General features: G+C 41.5%; 1 protein-coding gene across 3 annotated transcripts in view; it reads right to left on the bottom strand.

Moving 5' to 3' along the window:
* Positions 1-16,170, bottom strand: part of RPS6KA5 (ribosomal protein S6 kinase A5) — a 204,885-nt gene that overhangs the window by 50,356 nt on the left and 138,359 nt on the right. For all 3 annotated transcript variants that reach the window (XM_059723175.1, XM_014596485.3, XM_014596484.3), the window contains exons 7-9: positions 12,238-12,341; positions 9,932-10,082; positions 2,503-2,664 (exon numbers count right to left, since the gene is read on the bottom strand). In XM_059723175.1, the coding sequence (XP_059579158.1) occupies positions 2,503-2,664; positions 9,932-10,082; positions 12,238-12,341 (417 nt within the window). The remainder of the gene's footprint in view (positions 1-2,502; positions 2,665-9,931; positions 10,083-12,237; positions 12,342-16,170) is intronic.

Consider the following 16,170-nt stretch of genomic DNA (forward strand, 5'->3'; position numbering starts at 1 on the left):
CAATATGGGTTTAGTGGAAATATATCCAAACAAGTTGGATTTCTATCGAGTGGCAGAAGGTTTGAAATGCATAAGCATAGAAAAAGGGTTGAAATAGTTTCATAACATGTCATGAACACACAAGGGTAATTACCAATATATTTAGTTGGCCAAACCGTGGTAGGCCAAGTAACAAAGTATATCCGATTAAAGAAAATCTAATTTCCACATGTTTGTTTGATTAATATTTATTCTTAAATATGCTTACTTGGAAAATGAAAATTATTTCGTCTCAGATGAATTATTCAGATATAATATCCTATTTTTACTTCTACCCGAGAGAATTACATGCTACAAATTGTATTATCTTTTTGTCATATATCCTTTATAAAACCACCACTTAATTTATATCTTTAATATTACCATAAGTCTGTGGCCAAGAACAATAATTAAACAATTTTTCAAAAAGTATCTAAGGCCCCTGACAGATGTTCGCTTAAAGGCTTTATGGGATCTGATCTGCAAACTCAACAATGGCAAATGAAATGGCAAATGCCACACGTACATGGCAGGGTGTGTGATTTTGGGATTGGGGATTAGACTCCAACTGCACCTTACTTGCCAGTGTAGGATCATGATTGCAGGCTCCCCATGCACCAGCCCACAATCAGCTATCAGCTGGGGTCAGGGATTAAACCAGGGTCTGAAATCATCCCTAGACCAGTCCCTGGCCCCAATTAAATAGTTGTCAAAACCCCAGCTGGGGGAGCACACACTATTTCTACTAATCTCCAGGCATGGGGACCCTGTGTATGGACTGCCCCAGCATGTCCCCTTGGCCCCCATGACCATGGATGTATAAAAATGGCATACTGCCCCTTGCTGGGTGGCAAGCATGGTTTCTGAAGATCCCGTGTCCAGGGATGAATAAAAAACCACTTGTGCCACCCAGCTGGGTGGCACAAGTGGTTTTTACGTGTCTTGGAATATAGGGCAGCTGCCCCCAATCCTAGGGTCCTGTCATGCAAGCACCTTTAAAAACCTTGTGTGCAGCTGGGCTGTAAATGCGGTTTTCTGTCATCCCTGATGCACGGGGATCTCAGGATCAGGGAAAAGATCCAGAGGATTTTAGAAAAACAACTGTATGCAGCCCAGCTGCACACATCGTTTTTAAAGGTCTAGGGTGCAGTGAGCCCAGGATTGGGGAGATGCGTTCTGATTCAGGCTCACTGAGACCCCCCATCTGCCTCTGGAGGTTGGGTGGAGGTCTGGGGTCCATGGACTAGTTCTGCTCCCAAGGCCAATTTGGTAGGTGACAGCTGTATCCCAGACCCTGGGGCTATCCCAGGTCCTGAAACTCAGCTGAGTGTTGGGATCTGTCATGGCCCAGCCCCAACCAGCCACATGTTCAATTTATGGCATGATAGAAATGAGCCACAAAATCATTACACATTTTGTGAAATAACTTTGTGACTTGTTTACTGGATTATCATGCCTTAAATTGACTTGAACATGTAGCTAGGTTACTATTTAAGGAGTGATTAACCTTAAATTTAATGTGTGTCAGGAGCCTAAAATCTCATTAACCTTCAGTGAGATTTAAAATTACAAAGTCATTTTGAAATTATTTTTTCAAGCTCTTACACATCCAGAAATATTATAGGAGCCTAAAGCATTACATACAGGAAGATTTTCAGATGCAGGAAGTGCAATAAGAAACTTTTCTGAACATGTTTGATGTTACTTTTTCTTGTGGAAGTGCCTGAGGGGTCAAGGAGCAAAAATCTGCAAAGCTTTGGCTCTTATTTCTCTCTCCTAATGTGGATCACTGCATCCATCAAGTTTTACAGGAAGCTAGGTATAGAGATTTAGTGTAACAAACACAGCTAGACTTTCCCTTCTCTCTGTTCCCTCCAACACCACAGAAAGGGTAAAGCCAAATACAGAGTATAGCTACAGTGCAATAATTCTCCAGAATAAATCCCAATTACTATTAAGACAAGTTAGTGCACATGAACAATCAGACCAACTGCAAAACTAATTGCAATTGTCTAATTCATTGCAGTTGTCTAATTCATTTGCTTTTAGTATTGTTTCCTTTATAATAGATATGATTGTTCCACTGAAGTCAATGCAATCTGACACCTAAAAACAGAATTAAGCTCCAAATAGTACCAGCCAAATTTAATTTTTCATTTGTAACAAAGTGATTAAGTAAAAAAACATATTATGTAGCAATGTGGGCCACACTATCTATTTAATAATTACTATTTAACAGTAAGCAAATAAATAATAAATAAATAATATTATTTAATAAATTATCTATAATTTATTAATTAATATTTGCATCAGCTAACTTTTTATGCTGAGAAAAGAAAACTAAATAAAAGTAAAATCACAATATTTGTAATGGTTAAAAACTACATACAAATTTAAATTCTAACTTTACAGCAGGCATGATTTGATCATACATATGGAAATAGTAAAATGTATTTTTAAATTATTGTAGTATTTTACAGTTACCTGAAATAATTTTTCTGAAGTCTGTGGCGTGGCTGCAGGAGAATATGTGGGATCCATGTCTGTAAACTCTTCTGCAAAGTTACTAACATCCAATTCATCACGAATTACTGGTTTAAATGGGGCTGGTACTTTTTTGGCAGCTAAATCAGACCAGTTTATGTTCTAAATCAGAAATAGAAAACTAAGTTTCAATCAAAATATAAATTAAAATAAACCCGCTGAAAGGAGATACTTATTCTAGATTTTTTAACTCTATTCAGTGACTATGGCTGTTAAAAACAAATGTTTAAGCTATGTCCTTTTGTACATTTCTCACGCAAGAGGCAAGAACCAAACAGCATTTGTGTGCGGCTGTATGACCAATACTATAAAAAAACCCTCCAAGTTTGTATGATGAGGATGAACACCTAATCTAGAATGGGGATTCATCTGAACCAGTGGAGGCATACCACAAATTAAGCCCTGCCCAATCTGCTGCCCTGCTCTCTGTTCCCTACCGTAAGCTCCCCACTGGGTCTGCTGCTCTGGTTTACTTCTTGAGATCCATGTGTTAGGAAGGGAAATGCAGAGGATTTCCATGAGAAAGTCAGCCGTAAATGGAGCACTGTCATCTATGCAGCAATACTTACATACCTTATCCTACACTAAAGAATACTGATTGAGGGTGCTCCGAGATCAAAGATTAGATAGATTTGTTAGTGGAACACAGTAAAGATTCTGGTTTCCTCTCATGTGAAAGTTCAGGTCAAAATTAAGTATGGAGGTTGTAAACACTCCATAACAAAATAACTACTGTGATTTCTTACATATTTAAAACTAATAAACTAGCATGGAAATGGATGGCAAGAGTCAACCCTCTCAACTAGCTTGAGTCACATAAACTGCACAACCCTTTCTATGTCTTATCTTCTAGTCCAAACCAAACCCAACCACACTGAGCTTCCTGTTTGTTGAGCAAAACCCTTTCAAGAAAAAAGCATGTTGATTATTTGTCTCTCTTCCTCTAATTTAGACAAAAGATACCCAAGTAAGGTGTAGAAAGATTTCTGCTGGCAGATTTCTTATACTTTTAGTGCCTGCATGACTTCCAAACACATTGCAGGGAGAATTGAGCTGGGATGTAGGCTTGACCTCACACCATGTCAATCAGAAAAACTTTTGAGAACTGACTGGATTGCTGCTAAGGGTTAGTTTTAATGGATTTCACTGCAGAGTAGACTATTGGTGGGCTTCAGAGACTAGTAATTTCCTAAATTCTTTAAGACTGGGACCCTTCTATTTTAATACAGTGTGGGTGCATCTACATGTGCACTTTACTGCAGAGCTGACTAATTAGCTCCACAGTAAAGCATCACTGTCTATATGTGTGTTGGTATTAAGACACAGTAAATTAATTAACTCCGTCATAAGATAGTACTGTTGGGAACAGTTCTATTTGACAGCAGAGAGTTACGTGTGACAAAATGCACGTGTAGATGGTGACAGGGGCTGGCTGGGGCACGAGGGTGCTGAAGTGCAGGGGGTTGTCTGCCACATGGCTCCTCACTTTAGCACTCTCATGCCCCAGCCAGCCCCTCCATTGCCCAATGCTGCCACCTAGAGTCTGGGCCTGACCCCCCCAAGCCTACTGCCAGGCGAAGCTGCTCCAATCCAACTGCTGCTGTCCCAGGTGCATGTGTAGATGCTGTGTCTGAGAGCAGCCAACTCCAGCTTGAATTGCTCCAGAGTTTATTGCGTCACATTAATTTCATGTCTAGATGCACCCCGTATACCTTAAAAGGGTACTGGATCTTGATTAAAAAAATAAAGCCCATGGGTCAGTGTAATTCAGCCTGCGGGGCTCCTAGAGAGGCTACAAATTTGGGGGTAGGGTGACCAGGAGCAGACCCCACCACAGAATTCCAGGGTACTGAATTTTAAATATCTCCCCAAAACTAATCTACGTTATCAGTCCCTTATTTTATAAGCACTATAATTCACTGCAACTTAAGCACAATATTTCATTTTTAAAAGATTATTTGCCATCTCAGCTTTGGTTTAAAATTGACATTTCCAAAAATAAACTTCTTAGCAGTAACTAAAAATAAAAGGAATGTTTTGAAGTTTATGAATTTTTTTAATGCCAATGAAAAAAACACTGCACAGCTGTTCTTAAACAAAAACACTCATTCCCCTTCAGCGTCTAAAATCCAAATATTAATACATAAAAAAAACTGAAATAAAACAAATAAATACATCTGAAATAAGTACATTAATTCAGTTTCAGTTTGATTATCCAAACTAAGGAAAAGTGAAAAAGAAACTAAGAGGTTTATGGTAAAAAGCAAAATGTTTTTTTTAACAGTATCTAATTTAAGTAAGATATTAGTAGCAAAGAGATCAGATTTTATACAGTATGTAGTTTAAGACAGGCTATCCAACTTCTGAATGGTGTTGAGGGCCACAGATCCTGTAGGCCACAGACTCCTAAGCCACATGCAGCAGGGGCCAGACACTGTAGGAACAGGGACTCCTGGAGTTCCTGCTGCCGCACAGACAGCCTGTCCCCCTTCTCCCCACACATGCAGCCCAGACAGCCCAGCTCTTCTCCCAGATGTATAGGCAGCTGGGACAGCCATGTGTGCAGCCCAGACAGCCTGGTTTACTTTCTCCTTCACTATTTTGTATTTTGTAAATCATTGTGTCCCCACTCAGATGCCTCTCTTCTAAACTGAATATGCTTAGCTCAAGGGCAGGCAAAATACAGCCCATGGGCTGGATCTGGCCCACTAGCCACTTTGATCTGGCCTGCAGCGCCCACCAACCAACTGTACCCCACCCAGCTCTTCCGCCCACAAGGGTAGAACTGAGGCACCCATGTATACACACAACCCCCAATATACCATATTGCGCCTCGCTCCCACCCCCATAGGCAGAAGGGCCCAGCCCACCCAGCAGGCAGCTTCCAGGCGAGATTGCTGCTGCTGCCGCTGCTACAGCTGCCAGGGACCTAATTGGCTTCCCTGGCACCCCACTTGCACCAGGCAGCAGGTAGTTGGGGTCAGTTGGTGGAGCTGCAGCTGGGTGGGATTGCAGAGCATGGGGCCTGGGTTGGCAGCAGCGCGGAGTCCATAGCCAGGGGGTCGGTGGCAGCATGGAGCTTAGGTAGGCATGGTGTGGGGACCCCCCTACACTCCCTCCATGGTGTCCAGTGGTGGTAAAATAGGTTATAGTAGTGTTTGACTTATAGTGTATACTTTGGGTTTTTTCTGGTTCTAAGATGGCAACCCCCACTCCCAAAAGGGGTATTTCCAGGGGGCAAGGGGAGGGACATCCAGTGGCAAAGGTCAAAAGTTAGGGTTGGGACTTCCAGTTCCAAGATAGCAACCAGGGGGTGGAGCTACCCATGCAGCCCTCAAAAGCTCCCTAAACCTCATTAAGTGGCTCTCCACCCAAAATAATTGCCCACCCCTGGCCTAGCTTCTTTAGTCTCTTATATGGAAGGAAGCCCCTCTACACCACTAATCATCCTTGTTGCCCTTCTCTGTACCTTCTCTATTTCTATATCCTTTTAGATATGTGAGGACCCAAAACTGGCCAAAGTATGCAAGATGTGACTACACCATAGATTTATAAAGGAGCATAATGAAACTCTGTTTAGTTTACAATTCCCTTCCTAATCATCTCTAAAACTGTTTGCCTTTTTGACATCTGCTGAGCAGAGCTGATTTTTTTTTTTTTTTTTTAGAGAACTGTCCACAATGACTCCCAGATCCCTTTCCTTTGTGGTAACAGCTAATGTAAAGCCCATAATAGTGTAGGTATAGTTTGAGTTATTTTTGCCCACATATATCACTTTACACTTCTCTATACTCTATATTTCATCTGCTAGTCAGTTGCCCATATACTTAATAGTGCCAGATCCTTCTGTGGTTCCTGGCAGTCCACCTAGGTCTTTACCATTTCGAATATTTTTTTTGTTATCTGCAAATCTGGCCTCCTCGCTACTCACTTCCTTTTCCAGATCATTTATGAATATGTTAAACAGCACTGTTCCCTGGAGGACCCCGATGTTTACATCTTTCCAGACCAAAAACTAACCATTTATACTCACTTTTTGTTTTCTATCAATAAGCCAATTTCTAATCCACAAATGGACTTTCCTTGTAATCCCATGACAATCTAACTTCATTAAGAGCCTGGTCAAAGGCTTTTTTGGAAGTCTAGATATACTATCTCAACTGGAACACCCTGATCCACTTGCTTATTAACACCCTCAAAGAACTCAAGTAGATTAGTGAGGCATGATTTCCATTTGAGAAAACCAGGCTGATTCCTTCCCAGAAAGTCATGTTCATCCATGTACTAAACAATTTTTCAAATTGTTTTTACCAGTTTTCTAGGAACAGAAGTTAGACATGGGGATTTGGATTCGGCCAACCAGGCCATTCTATATGGCCCATGGGGCACCTACAAAGTTTAGAAAATTAATATTTATCTGCTCCACACTCCCTGTCAAAGATGACAGGAGCCAGGGGCAGTAGGACCCAGGGAAAGCTGGCAGGAGTCAAGAGAAAGGCCAGCTCAGTCTGGCCCCACTCCCAGCCCCCTCTCACCCCAACCCAGAAGTGTCTGCCTGCGGCAGCTTTCCCTACACACAGCTGCCCAAGCACTCCATGGCCCCCGGCTGCATCACTGGACCATGAGAGCAGGGGCATGCCAGTACCCCGGGGCTGGGGTGTGTGTGTGTGCATAATGAGGCAAGCACAGTGTGTGTGTTTGTAAAGTGAGTCCCACGAGTATCCCCACCATACACATGCACCCATATCCTCCACTTGCATTGCCATACACACAGACCTCAGACCCATACCCTTACACAGCCCAGGCACCCTCCCCCAACACACAGTCCCCCACAGACTGCACATTCACCCACACCCCACATATCCACACACACCCACATGCTCCCACAGCTCCCCACAAACCTATACCCACCCCCATGCCCCCCACAAACCCACAGTTTACAAGAGTAAGACTTCATTTAAGCTATTGTGTGCTCACCTCTATGTACACTACACAAACACATGTAAATCAAGACAAAAAGATTTTTTGAAATCAAATTAATGAATGTTGTAGATGTTTGATTTTTAGAATACAATTTGGTATTTTTCTGGTTCTGAGATAGCAAAATCCCTTGCAGAATGGAGTACTGCCAGGGGCAAGGGGAGGGACTTCTGGTGGGAAAGGTCAGGGGTTAGGAGGTGGGACTTCCTGTCCCAAGATTGCAACCAGGCTGCGGGGCTATCTAATGCAGCCCTCAACAGCTTGCTGAAACTCGGTAAGTGGCCCTCCACCTGAAATAATTGCCCACCCCTGAGTTAGCCTCACTGTTAGCCTCACTGAGTTAGCCTCACTGTGGTTCCTTGTGTCACCTATAGAGGCCTCTTTAAAATATGGGAGTCTCGCTGGCAATCTTCCAGTCTTCTGGTACCAAGACTACTTTTAGTGATAGGCTGCATACTATAGTTAGGAGTTCATCAGTTTGCAGTCACAGCTCCTTCAGGATCCTAGGGTGAATGCCATTAGGTCTTGGTTATTTGCTTCTGTTTCATTTATTATTTTCCTCTATGACCTGATCTACTGAAACTTCAAGCTGGGTCTGCTCCATTGACTTATCCCTAGAGAGGAGTGGATCTGGTGAGGGAATCTAACATCTACCACAGTGAAGACAGATGCAAAGAATGCATTTAGTTTCTTGGCAATACCCCTGCCATCCTTTACTGCCCCCTTTATACCCATATCATCCAAATACCAAAGGACTCCATGGCAGGTCTTCACGTGAGGGTTTGCCAGGATGTAGGCACTGGGCCTGTGGACAGGCCATGAAGTAATTAGGGGGTCAGCAAGGTAGGAGCGCAGATTACCAGAGCATCAGGCTGGGGTTTAGGTCAGAAGGCTGAGGACATGGGGCCAAATCCCAGAATGACCGAGGGGCAAAATCCAAGAGGCATAATCCAATAAACAGGCTAAAATCAGAACCCATGGGTCAAAGAGCCAGTGCATAGTTCCAGGGGATAGCCAAGGCCAGAGTCAGAAAGAACCAAAATTGAGTCAGGAGCCAGGAGAATCAGAAGGAACAGTGGAAATGAGACTTGCCAGGACAGACCGGGGCTGTGTCAAGGTATGACTGCAGCCTGAGAATCAGGTGTGCTTAAAAAGAGTGAGCAACCCTTTCAGCAGCCAATCTGGTTGCTCACCTCCACAGAAAACTAAGGCAATCTCATTAGCCACAAATCAGGGGTAGATGTGATGGTTCAAGTGTGCTTGGTCCGGCCAGGCATGATTGATCAGAGACCCTGACTCTTTGGCTTCTAATGTAATTTAAAAAAATTTTTGTTACCTTTAATGTCTCTAGCAAATTTCTCCTCAAATTCTCTCTTAGCTTGTCTTACTAAGATTTTATATTTGATTTGCCAGAGTTTGTGCTCTTTTTTATTTTCCTTATTAGGATTTGTCTTCCATTTTTTTTAAAGAAAACTTTTTTTGTTTATTGCCTCTGCAACTTTGCCAATAAGCCATGCTGCCTTTCTTTTGGTCCACTTTCCATTTTTTTATTTGCAGTATACATTTGCCCTGTGTCTCCAATAAGGCGTTCTTAAGCATTTCCCATGATGCTTGCAAATTCTTCACCTCCTTAGGGCCCCTTTTTACTTCTAGCTAGCTCCCTCATTTTGGTAGGGTTTCCGTTTTTAAAATGTCTACTGTAGTAGATTTTCTTATCTCCCTTCCTACATGGATGTCAAACACAATTGCATTGTGGTCAGTATATTGCAAAGCAGCTCAGTAACACTTATCCTTTCCACTAAATCCTACGCACTACTTAGGACTAGGTCAAGAATGGCCTTTTCTCTTGTAGGTTCCAGGACTAATTGCTCCAGAAAGCAATCTTTTATAATGTCAAGAAATTTGCTTTCTGCATCCCAGCCTGACGTTAGATTGACCCAGTCTATGTCTGGATAAAGTTGCCCATTATTACTGTTTTCTGGTTTCACAGTCTCTCTCACCTCTCCCTGCACTTTTAGCTTGCTGCTACTGTCCTGGTCTGGGAGTCGATAGTATATCCCCAGCTGTACTTTTCTTCTATTGAAAAATGTTTTCTATTGAAACACAGAATTTCTGTCCACAGAGATTCAATGGTACCTATCTTATCAGTAGAAAAATCTATCCTATTTGATTCAATTCAGTCTCTGACAGAGTGCCACTTCCCTACCAGTATGACCTACATAAGTAGGTACATGAGCATGTGCATAGAACTTAAGTACATGAGCAGCACTACTCACACATTTAACATTATATACTTGCTAAGCTATCTTGCTAAATCAAGCTCATGATGCAAAAAGATGGAGACTGATTAAACTAAGAAAAAAAACAGAAGATAGCTTTTCCTTTTTACCTGAAAGAAGGCATGTTGTTTGATTTCATCTGCATCACTTGGACCACAGCCCAACCTTTTCTTAGGATCTTTCATCAAAAGACACTGAATCAAATCTTTAGCTAAAGCACTCATCTCTTGGGGATATGGAGGTTCACTTTTTAATATTCTCCTGTAGAAAAATATGATTTATTAACTACTTAACATTTTGGCATTAACTACTTAACAAACTACATTTAGTATTAACTACTTAACAAACACAACTGTGATGCATTAGTTTCACAGTAAGAAATATTGAATTCTTTGCCATTTCTCCTCACATAACAGAAATCTTGTATTTGAGCTTAGTGCTGCTAATCTTCAAAAAAATAAGAAAGAACAATAGTTAATATGTGGTTCTATTTTAACAAAGGATAAATCTTGTTTATTTTCACTGAAGTATTATGAATACAAAAAATGCACAAAGTGGGACAAGCTCAGTTAGCCTAGAGCAGGGGTATCAAAAATAAGGCACGTAGAGCTAGATGAGTTTGACAACCTGGCCTACTGGAAAAATCTGAGATCAAGAGCTCCTAAATGCCATCTCTATTTTATCATTTAATTATCAGTAAACAAATTAAAATTAACATAAACAGTCCAAGTAGTTGAAGAACTCTACCCTACATGATAGGATGGGCGTGAAAAAATCTATAAGTAATTTCTTCCAGACTAAACAGGCACAAGGAAATAGATACATTTTTTCCCTTTTACTCTCTTGGCATTGTGTTAACCAGCCTATAAAATATACAGTAAAACTGATACAATTCATAGTATACTCTATTTAAGTGCATAGCCTCAGGACTGAAAAAATGCTGTGCTCTTACCCAGAGCATGCTGTTATCTGAACTTAAAGTGCTCATTAAATAAGTAGTGCTGGCAGTACTGTGGTATTAGCATAGTAACTCAGTTACTGCATACTGTACTCAGTTTCAGGTATATTTATCTGTTGCTGCTCCCATGAACTAAACCATTATGAGGCAAGAAGAGATGCAACACATAGGTGCTTGCACACAATATCAAATGCAAGTTTCCTTCTACTCTAACACTAAAGCACAATTTACAGCTATTTTCCAAGACAGTGTTTGGAAAGGTTTAAATATGAAACCAAGTTTCTACTTGTGCCAGTGAACAGTTCCTTTAGCACAGCAATACTAAAGATGCTTGAGTTTATTTTTGTTTGTAGCTTCAGTGTTTAGTAGCAAACAACATTCACAAGACAAAATGATTTACATGATAAACCAGGAGGCCACATCCAGACGAATGCGGCCATGTTGTATGTGGTGCTGCAGATCCATCTGCAGTGCCACATACACTATATTCAGGTGTTTCCCACACTACTACCTTGCAGCATGGTGTATTTTTTTGACCCCTGGATATCCAGGGGTCAAAAAACCTGCACATAAAAAAAGCTGGATAGTGCACGTACATGCCACCCAAAACCAGAGCCTGCCCAGTTGGAGCCAGGCTCTGGCTGCCAACCAGGCTCCAAGCTGCAGAAGCACTACGGATGCAGCTTCCCCGGCCCCCAAGTAAGGCTGCTGGGTCCAGCAACCATGCTACCCCACTCAGGATAACCTGCCACGTGCAAGAGGGCACATGGCACGGGCATTTTCTGGGGACAACTAGCAGCAGCACAAGTACAGAGATTTCAAACAGGTATCCATAGTGTTAAACATTTTGACCTGTTGTGGCCCTTCTGAGTTATTTGCAACAGAAGACTTGCTCTATTATTTTTCCATGATCAAAAAATGAGTGAAAGCTAAAAATGAGTGAAAGCCCTAGCGTTTTTTGAGGGGTTGCTTGACTGTAAAAAGTTTGAGAACCACTGATCTTCACCATCCCAGCTACATGTCTTTCTAGCCTTTTCTTGAAAACTTACAGCAAAAATAATTCTCTGTACAGTTTGCTCTGTGGTCTACTGTTCATATAGTGAGGAAGTATGTTCTGTGATTTAATCTAAATCATTTTTGCTGTAGTTTAAATCCACTGCCTCTTTTTTATGGAAGTTAATCAGATAGTTGAAAACTTCTTGCCTTCCCTAATCTTCTTTTCTGCAGACTTAAGTTTACCTAGCACTCTCAACCTTTCCTTGAACAGTTTACATTCCAATCACTTTTATCATCTTTATCACTTGAGAGGGGTGGTGTTTCACAACGATTGCATTAAACTTAAATATACCCTCCACAGGTATTCTCTTTATGAATTAGGATTAAAGAACCACAATATCTTACAGAGCGGCACTATGATCAGTTTCTATGAACAAACACACACTTTGTTTTGTATCTTACCTAGAAATCTCAGCTTGGGAATTTTTCTCTCCATCAACTGTAAAAGGCGATGCTCCAGTTAATAACTCATACATAAGAACACCAAGACTCCACCAATCAACCGCCTACAGAAAAATAATTATATGTTATACAAACACAATATAAAAAAGGGAAAAAACAATGTCCCAAGTAAACAGGTAACAAAGAGAACTAGTTACTACATAATAATACAAAGAAAAAACTGGGGATGGTTGGGTTAGAGAATTAAAATATTAGAGAGTAATTACATTGAGATAGAATATCATATAAACATAAAGAACAGTGGTTGGAAGGACTTCAAGAGGTTATCTAGTCTACTGAAAAACTTTTCACAATCTCCCTAGGTAACATATTTCAGTGCTTAAATGTCTTTAAAATTAGAAAGTTTTTCCTAAAGTCTAAATCTCCACTGTTGCTGTTTAACCCCATTACTTCTGATCTTATTCCCAGTTAAGACTGAACCTTCCTCTTTACGTAACCTTTTACATATTTGGAGATTCTGTATCATTTCTTCGCTCAGCCTCATGTTCATTCAGCTGAACGCAATGAATTCTTTTGGTCTTTCCTCTTAGATCATTTTTGTTGCTCTCCCCGAGAGTTCTTCCAATTGGTTCACACACCCTTCTTCAAAAGTGTTGCCCAAAAGTGGACAAAGCAATTCAGCTGAGGCCTTACAAGTGCTGCTGGGTAGGTACTCCAATTTTCACTCCAATTTAGTATTTGCTTTTCTCACACCAGCATGGAATTGCTAACACGTGTTCACTTGGTTATCTATGCTGACCCCCAGGCCATTTCTTGCAGAACTGCTGCCTAGCCAGGCATTCCCCATTTTTGTATTTGTATAGTTGATTATTCCAACCTAACAGAGGTACTTTGCATTAGTCCTTATGTCATCCAGTTTATTGCAAACCATTTTGCTATTTGTCAAGATCATTTTGAATCCTAACATTGTCCACCAAAGTATGTATGTGCAACTTCTCCCAGCCTAACATTATCTGTATGTTTAATAAGCATACAAAATAAAGTTAAACTGTATATTAAGAAATTTCTTCATTTGGATTTATAACAAATTACATACAAAAAAACTACAGAAAAAATAGTTTAACCTGAACATTTTATTCTTGCTAGCTAACAAAAATTCTTATTTAAGATAAATTATAAATCTAATCAGGGTAAGGGTATTTTCAACAGGTCCCAAACCATGAAGAAGTTCAAGCCTCATCAAAAATTAATGGAACTTGGATTCTAGGTACTTTGTGAAAAGAACTTGGAAACTTCAGAAAACTATACCCCTTAAACTAACAGCGTAAAGTTCACCCAGTTTGTGCTAACCAATGAATTTAATAGTCACAGACAAACTAGAAAGAGGCTGAGGAGAGCAACAAGAAAGGTAACAGGTTTATAAAACATGATCTATGCGTAAAGACCATACAGGATTCACGATTATTCAGCTTAGGAAACAGAAGACTGAGGGGAACAGTCTTTAATACACAGAAATTATTATAAATGGGACAGAGATCAGTTGCTTTCCATTGACACTGGGGCAAGAGCAAATAAATAAATTAGTTTCATTTGCAGCAAAGATTACTTAGATTAGATATTAGAGAAAACCTTGCAACTATTTGGGTGCTGAAACACTGGAAAAAGTTACCCAAGATCGCTGCGGAATCTGCTTTAGAAAAGATTATTAAAAAAGATAAAACAAACCTCTGTCAAGATTATCTAAATATGCTGAATTCTGTTCCACTTTAGGGGGTTAAGACTATTTGGTATCTATATGATTCTATGATTTATTATGAACCTTGAATCTCAAATTAAAATATAGTAAATCTGAGACTTTTTGAGAAAATTTCAAGTTTGACTTGAGGCCATGTTGAATAAAGAGCTTATTGAAATAGAGACTTAAACAACAGCATTTTTATCCATTAAAATTTAGGCTAACAGGATTAGAGCAAGATTTTTTAACGATTTCTACACACTCAAAGTCTTTAAGATATTTTTTAATACCTTAAAAAACCTGGGCCTGAAACTAAAAATGCCACATTTCCATGTTTTAAAAGACAAAAGATACCTTTATTTAAAATGACCTGAAAGGACAATACTTAAACTAGGTATGACCATCCTCTGCAAGAAACTCAAACTCAAACTCAAACACAATGCTGCTTAAAGTAAAATTAAATTCTTAGCAGATTAGTCTGAATGAGAGAAGGCTTGAAATAGGAGAAGTGGGAGACCAATATTTACCAAAAATAAATAAATAAATATTTTTTTTTTTTAAATCACACTCTGAAAATTATTAAACATTTACAAGAATACTTCACAGAATCATAGAAAAGTAGGGCTGGAAGGGACCTCAGGAGTCCAAGCCCCTGCTCAAGACAGGATCATCATTACCTAACCCATCCTAGACAAGTGATTGTCTAATCTATTCTAAAAACATTATAAACAACTCTCCTGTACAACTACCAGGTACGGTTTCTAAAATATCAAACACCCTAGCCAGCCACAGTAAAGCAGCATTGAGACACTCTCAATGTTCTGCCACTGCAAGGACTGGAAGTTGTTAAAATATGCTCAAGAGATCCATGGATCAGGACTATGCACCCCTGCTGCAAAGGAAGACAAAAACCCTACAGACCATGCCAATCTGAATGGGGGGCTAAATTTGTTCCTGATCCCAAATGAGATGATTGGTCTGTCTGACCCTCAGCAGAGGTGCATGACTCTATAGCCAGAAACCTCTGTGTGCATCTAGCACATACACATGTGTGTTTGCAGCAGCTCAAATAGGAGCGGCACAAATTTGAGCAGGGAATTTTTGCCTCTGCACATGTGCCCGGACATGCACATTGGTGTGGGGCAAGGTGTGCAACTTGGGGCAAAATAACCCTGCCCAGCTCCTCCTGGCCCCAGCAGTATAAAAAGCTGCCCTGGCAAGTAGCTCAGGGCTACCTGCTCTCAGGAGCTTCAGGGGCCCAGCCAACTGGTATCTGGGGACACTATCCCCTCATGTCAGCTGGACTGCTGAAGCAGCCCTGACCTAGAGTTCCCTGCACCCTCTACCCACTGCAGAAGTCTGGCAGTGGGGGCTGTTGCTTGGCTATGATCTGCTGCCACCTGCAACAGCACGTGGCTGTGGCAGGGCACTGTTGGTGCCTGCCACTTTAAGGGCCATGCCAAGCAGCCAGCAGGTGACTGATTGTGGCAGCCATTTTAGATCCCTGGCTGCCTATATAAACAGGGCAGTTCACTGCTGGCAGACCAGGCAGTAACACTGCCTGGCTACATGTTACATCCTGGAGGTAAGGGGACAGTTTGGAGGCTCCTGGTCCTAGGCATGACCTAAAACTGCATCCTGCCATGAGTGGGTGGGCTGGTGGGGCTCTCAGTGTGTGGGCCAGTTACCACCCCAGTGAAAGGTGAGCAGGGGTGCCTTAGCCCCAGCCCTCACCTTTGGGTGGGCTATTTATACCATCAGAGCAGGGTAGGCCAGGTAAGCTTCAGGAAGCGCCTGAGCCTGCAGGGGGAGTGACCCCACAGGGCCAGGCATGCTTCCAGAAGCACCTGAGCTGGGAATGGGGACCCTGATCCCTAAGTGCAAGCAGGAGGTGTAAACCCAACCAAGGGACACGACTGGTCAATGCTGGGCCAGGACCAGAAGAGTCAAAAGGGCCAGGGGCCCACTGCGACAGATGCCCATGATGCGCAAAGAAGCTCGGTGTCCCGACTGGCCTGGGATGGGGCCAGGGCTTATGGAAGCCGAAGGTCCCATGATTGAGGGCCACAGAAGGGGACAGTTAAGCCAACTGCCTGAGATGCCATCTGCGAGGCTTTGGCTGCAGTGTAGGGGTAGAACAGAGACATGGATAGTTCCCCCACCCCCCATATCAGGGTGTAAAATCAGCAGCCTCCTGC

This window comes from Alligator mississippiensis, chromosome 2 (genome assembly GCF_030867095.1).
Source record: "Alligator mississippiensis isolate rAllMis1 chromosome 2, rAllMis1, whole genome shotgun sequence".
Taxonomy (NCBI): domain Eukaryota; kingdom Metazoa; phylum Chordata; order Crocodylia; family Alligatoridae; genus Alligator; species Alligator mississippiensis.